The sequence below is a fragment of the Lutra lutra genome, chromosome 7 (genome assembly GCF_902655055.1).
Source record: "Lutra lutra chromosome 7, mLutLut1.2, whole genome shotgun sequence".
Lineage (NCBI taxonomy): Eukaryota > Metazoa > Chordata > Mammalia > Carnivora > Mustelidae > Lutra > Lutra lutra.
Window position 1 is genome coordinate 52867603 of NC_062284.1, and position 4465 is coordinate 52872067.

The 4465-nt window shown below is 36.3% G+C and overlaps 1 protein-coding gene across 1 annotated transcript; it reads right to left on the reverse strand.

Moving 5' to 3' along the window:
- Nucleotides 1–3115: 3115 nt before the first annotated feature.
- Nucleotides 3116–3991, reverse strand: LOC125105001 (olfactory receptor 4F3/4F16/4F29-like). The gene has a single exon (XM_047737996.1). It carries the CDS (start codon nt 3989–3991, stop codon nt 3116–3118), a length of 876 nt encoding a protein of 291 aa, XP_047593952.1.
- Nucleotides 3992–4465: the final 474 nt, after the last annotated feature.

Consider the following 4465-nt stretch of genomic DNA (forward strand, 5'->3'; position numbering starts at 1 on the left):
AATTTGTATGAAACTACACACAAAGACTCTGAATAGCCAAAGAAATCTTGAAAAAGAAGAGCAAATCTGAAGGCATCACAATTCTAGACTTTGAGCTATATTGCAAAGCTATAGCCATCAAAACAGTATTATATGGCACAAATATAGACACATGGATCAATAGAACAGAATAGAAAACCCAGAAATTAACCCAAAACTTTATGGTCAATTAATCTTCAGCAAATTCCTTGACACTGGCCACAGCAACTTCTTTCTAGATATGTCTCCTGAGGCAAGGGAAACAAAACAAAAAATAAGCTATTGGGAAGTCACCAAAATAAAAAGTTTCGGAACAGTGAAGGAAACAATCAAGAAAGCTAATAGGCAACCTACGGAATGGGAGAAATTTGCAAATGACATATCTGATAAAGGGTTAGTATCTAAAATCTATAAAGAACTTATCAAACTCAACACCCAAAAAACAAATAATCCAGTTAAATAATGGGCAGAAGACATGAATAGACATGTTTCCAAAGAAGACATATAGGTAGCCAAGAGACACATGAAAAGATGCTCAACATCACTGATCATCAAGGAAATGCAAATAAAAACTACAATGAGATACCACTGTATGGCTAAAATCAACAACACAAGGAACAACGTGGTAAAGATGCAGAAAAATGGGAACCCTTTTGCATTCTTGGTGGGATTGCAAACTGGTACAGCAACTCTGGAAAACAATATGGAGTTTCCTCAAAAAGTTAAAATAAAACAATCCTACAATTCAGCAATTGCACTCCTAGGTATTTACCCAAAGAATACAAAAACACTAATTCAAAGGGATACATGTACCCCAATGTTTATGGCAGCATTATCTACAATAGCCAAACTATGGAAGCAATCCAAGTGACCATGGACTAATGAATGAATAACAAAGAGTTGGTATGTGTGTGTGTATAGATATATACACACACACATATACACATACATACCTACATACATACATACATAGTGGACTATTACACAGCCATATGCGTATATGTATATATGTATATATACACATATATGTATATATACATATGTATATGTATGGTTATGTATATTTATGATGTACATATGTATATACATGTGTACGTGTGTACATATGTATATACATATGTACATGTGTACATATGTATATACATATGTATATACACACACACATATATATACACACACACACATATACACATACATACCGACATACATACATACATACATACATACATGCATAGTGGACTATTACACAGCCATAAAAGAAGAATGAAATCTTGCGATCTGCAACGACATAGTTAGAGCTAGAGAGTATTATACTAAGTGAAGTAAGTCAGTCAGAGAATGACAAATACCACATGATTTCATTCTTAACAAACTATAGAACAAACAGATGGTTACCAAAATGGGGCAGGAGGGAATGAGGAAACATGAGGAGATTAAACAGTGCACTTGTGATGAGCAGTGGGTATTGTATGGAGTGCTAAATTACTGTATTGTACACCTGAAACTAGTATTACAGGGTGTGTTAACTAACTAGAATTCAAATAAGCTTTTAAAAAATTGAATAAAATAAAACAAGTGAAAAAACAAAAGGCATAATGAAATCTGCAAATACAAAGAACAAATTGATAGTTTCCAGAGGGGAGGAAGTGGAGGGTGGGCAAAATGAATGAAAGTGAGTGGAAGATACAGGATTCTAGTTATAGAGCAAGTAAGTCATGGGAATAAAAGACACAGCATTGGTAATATACTCAGTGGTATCATAACAACACTGTATGGTGATGATAGCTATACTTATGGTGTGCATAGCATAACATATACAGAAGCTGAATTGCTATTATATACCTAAAACTAATGTAACACTGTGTGTCAACTACACTGAAATAAAATTTTTTAAATTTTTCAATTAAAATAAAATAGATAAATATATACATAATCTTCTAGGCCATACATTTTAGGGTACTTCCATGAATTCCTGGAACCAATTCCAGATATAGAGTAAGCACAGCTCCATATATATAGTAAGACAAAAAAATCGTTTTAGAGAACAAATGAATGAAACGAAGAATGAATTACTGGTTCATGAACGTGCACATGTATGTGATCAAAAGGAAATCAGAAGGTGTCATTGTTTTATGCTTTTCAAAATTCTTCCCAGAAGGAGTTACATCACCAATAGATAAAATATTGAATGATCATGTGGCACTTATCTAAGAGAAAGGTTAGCAAGAAAAGGGGGCTGAAGTGAGAACACAATGAAGCAGGGAAGATCAGTACTCCTCTAGTCTGAATCAGATTGTTTTTAATTATCTGAAGAACAATATGAACACAAAATTTTCCTGCTGAACAAGATAACTATGTCCTCCAAATCATAAAGAAAAAGTTGGCTTGTAAGAGACTTGAAGAATCTGGATTAGATGGGGCACCTGAGTGGCTCAGATGGTTAAGCCTCCACCTTCAGCTCAGGTCACGATCTCTAGGTCCTGGGATGGAGCCCCACATCAAGCCTTCCACGGGGCTCCCAGATCAGCAGGGAGTCTGCTTTTCTCTCTGCCATTCTCCCTGCTTGTGTTCTCTCTGTCTGTCTCCCTCTCTAATGAATAAATAAAATCTTCAAAATAAAAAAAACCTGGATTAGCTATGAATATTTCCCAACTCACCATAGGAATAAGAAAAAGCCATTATTGGTAAAAGAGGAGATTATCGATCATAAGTGAATAACTAGCACCTGGGATACATCAAGAGAAAGATTATAAGAAAGTATGTGGATAAATTGAATAAACAATGATAAACAAACAGAAAAAGTGAAGCAAAGAAAATAAGAAAAGTAGCACATGTATGTGCAACTCCTCGTGAATCAACATAAGTTTTCAATTAAGGTTTTATTTGTCAAAGTCGTCATTATTCTAAGGAAAGAGGAGCATTCATAAAGGATGTGGTAACACACAAATCAACTGCAGATGCACTAAAGAAACCAGTTCTAAAATGCCAGACACAAGCTACATGATGATCATGATAAAAATCTTATAACATTTTTTATGAAATCTTTCTAAAAATCACTAATGGGCTGAAAGCTCTTTACATTGCTACCTTCATCTCTTTACTCCTGAATGTGTAGATGCCTGGATTTAAAAAAAGGAGTGAGAACAGCATCAGAGAGAGCAAGAAATTTGTCCAGTTGTGAATTGGGATGTGGCCATGTATAGACAAACATGGTTGGACCAAAGAAAAAAAGTACCACAGTGATGTGAGCTGACAGTATGGAAAGAGCTTTGGACGAACTGCCTGAGGAATGTTTCCAAACAGTAAACAGGATGAAGACGTAGGAGAGGAGGAGTATAGAGAAAGAGCCGACACAGATAAATCCACTGTTGACAGTGACCATGAACTGCAATCTGTAGGTATCTGTACAAGCCAGTCTGAGGAGACGAAGAAGGTCACAGTAAAAGCTGTCTAATACATTAGGACCACAGAAGGGTAAATTAACAATAAATGCTAGTTGGAACAGTGAGTGTATTATGCCAAGGGCCCAAGCAGCAACCAGAAACAAAATGCACATCTGTGGACTCATGATGGTCAAGTAGTGCAGAGGCTTACAAATGGCAACATATCTGTCAAAGGCCACGGCAATGAGCAGCACCATCTCCACGCCACCAATGACGTGGATGAAGAAGATCTGGGCAATGCAGCCTCCAAAGGAGATAACTTTGCGCTTTCTGAAAAGATCATAAATCATCTTGGGTGAAGTGGCAGAGCAGGCCCCCAAGTCAATGAAAGAGAGACTGGCCAGTAGGAAGTACATAGGGGAATGTAAGTGAGGATTGATGGTCACAGAAAACAGAGTGAGGATGTTTCCAGTCATGCTTGCCACATAGAGCACAGAGGAGAACACCAGGAGAAGAAGCTGGATCTCCCATGAATGAGTCAGTCCCAGAAACACAAACTCAGACACAACCGAGTGATTCCCTCCATCCATGAACCCAGCCAACTCGGCTGCCACTAAAATGAGGAGAACTAACAATGTGAGAAAGAAATTATGATTTTCAAGAATGATAGTGGTATTAATGATTTATGTTGCATTACAAATCAGAACTACCTGGTAACCCAATTCTTCAGACTTCATAAGTAATGATGATAATGACAATGACGTAAGCACAACTCAGAAGATCATATTATAACTGGAACTATCAGGAAAATATCTCATTGCCTAAAATTAATAGGAGAATTTGGCAAGAAGAAAAGCTTCACAGGTACCTGTAACAAGAAACAGAATACAGCAAGAAGGTGTATTTACTCACAAAAGAAAAAGAGACAGCAAGTGAATATAAAATTTAATTACCCACAAAGGAAAATTATACAGTTATACAAATTATATCTGACCTTACTTTCCCATATCAACATATTTCATCTCCCTTTTATGATCATTTTAAGGGGGTGGCTCAGTGTGTTA